This window comes from Apteryx rowi, unplaced genomic scaffold, assembly GCF_003343035.1.
Source record: "Apteryx rowi isolate R43461 unplaced genomic scaffold, aptRow1 scaffold_3472, whole genome shotgun sequence".
Taxonomy (NCBI): Eukaryota; Metazoa; Chordata; class Aves; order Apterygiformes; family Apterygidae; genus Apteryx; species Apteryx rowi.
Genome location: NW_020449944.1, coordinates 1 through 1245, shown reverse-complemented (window position 1 = coordinate 1245; position 1245 = coordinate 1). Strand labels below are relative to the sequence as shown.

Here is a 1245-nt window from a genome sequence, read left to right as displayed (position 1 = left end):
GCTCTTCCTGGGCATCTACCTGGCTGCCCTCCTGGGCAACGGCCTCAACATCACAGCTGTAGCCTGCGACCACCACCTCCACACCCCTATGTACTTCCTCCTCAACCTCTCCCTCCTCGACCTTGGCACCATCTCCACCACTGTCCCCAAATCCATGGCCAATTCCCTGTGGGACACCAGGGCCATTTCCTACTCAGGATGTGCTGCACAAGTCTTTCTATTTGTCTTCTTCTTAGCAGGAGAGTATTGTCTCCTCACTGTTATGGCCTATGACCGCTACATTGCCATTTGCAGACCTCTGCACTATGGGACCCTCATGGGCAGCAGGGCTTGTGTCCAAATGGCAGCAGCTGCCTGGGCCAGTGGTTTTCTCTATTCTGTGCTGCACACTGCTAACACATTTTCAGTACCACTCTGCCAAGGCAACACAGTGGATCAGTTCTTCTGTGAAATTCCCCAGATCCTCAAGCTCTCCTGCTCAGACTCCTACCTCAGGGAAATTGGCCTTCTTGTGTTTAGTGGCTGTTTAGGTTTTGGTTGTTTCATTTTTATTGTGCTGTCCTATGTGCAGATCTTCACTGTTGTGCTGAGGATGCCCTCTGAGCAGGGCCGGCGCAAAGCCTTTTCCATGTGCCTCCCTCACCTGGTTGTGGTCTCCCTGTTTGTCAGCACTGTCATCTTTGCGTACCTGAAGCCCCCCTCCCTCTCCTCCCCAGCTCTGGATCTGGTGGTGACTATTTTGTACTCGGTGGTGCCTCCAACTCTGAACCCCYTCATCTACAGCATGAGGAACAAGGAGCTGAAAGATGCCCTGAGGAAAGTGATTTCATGGACATTTTTCAGCAGTGGTGACATTGCCATTGCTCTCCACAAATGACTCCCGTTATGTCCCCTACCAGGACTGAGCTTTGTTTGTTCACCATTTTTGTATTATTACAATTATTGCTGTTGTTATTATTATCTGTCACCATGTTGCTACACAAAGGGTTGGGTTCATTCCACATTTCTGAGACTGCTCTGTCCCACCTGGTGCCCCTATAAAGCTATTTCTAACACTGGGTCAGCTCTGACTCCCTCACAGTGTCTCTGTAATGAAGTAGGTTCTTGCAGGTGCAGTGCCTGAAGGCTGGGCTCTTCCTCCAAAGCTGCTGTCCCTCACACCCTGTCCCCAGCACATTTCCTTSAGACAATCTCCCCCACCCTGCATGCTGGTTCTCACCCCAAAAGTCACCCCCAGACAAGGCT

The 1245-nt window shown here is 51.2% G+C and overlaps 1 protein-coding gene across 1 annotated transcript; it reads left to right on the top strand.

Moving 5' to 3' along the window:
• Positions 1-88: 88 nt before the first annotated feature.
• On the top strand, positions 89-823 carry LOC112969398 (olfactory receptor 14C36-like; the record flags this gene model as incomplete). Its single annotated transcript, XM_026072669.1, has 1 exon — positions 89-823. A coding segment is annotated over exon 1 (735 nt), but the record flags the coding sequence as incomplete, so codon positions are not given.
• Positions 824-1245: the final 422 nt, after the last annotated feature.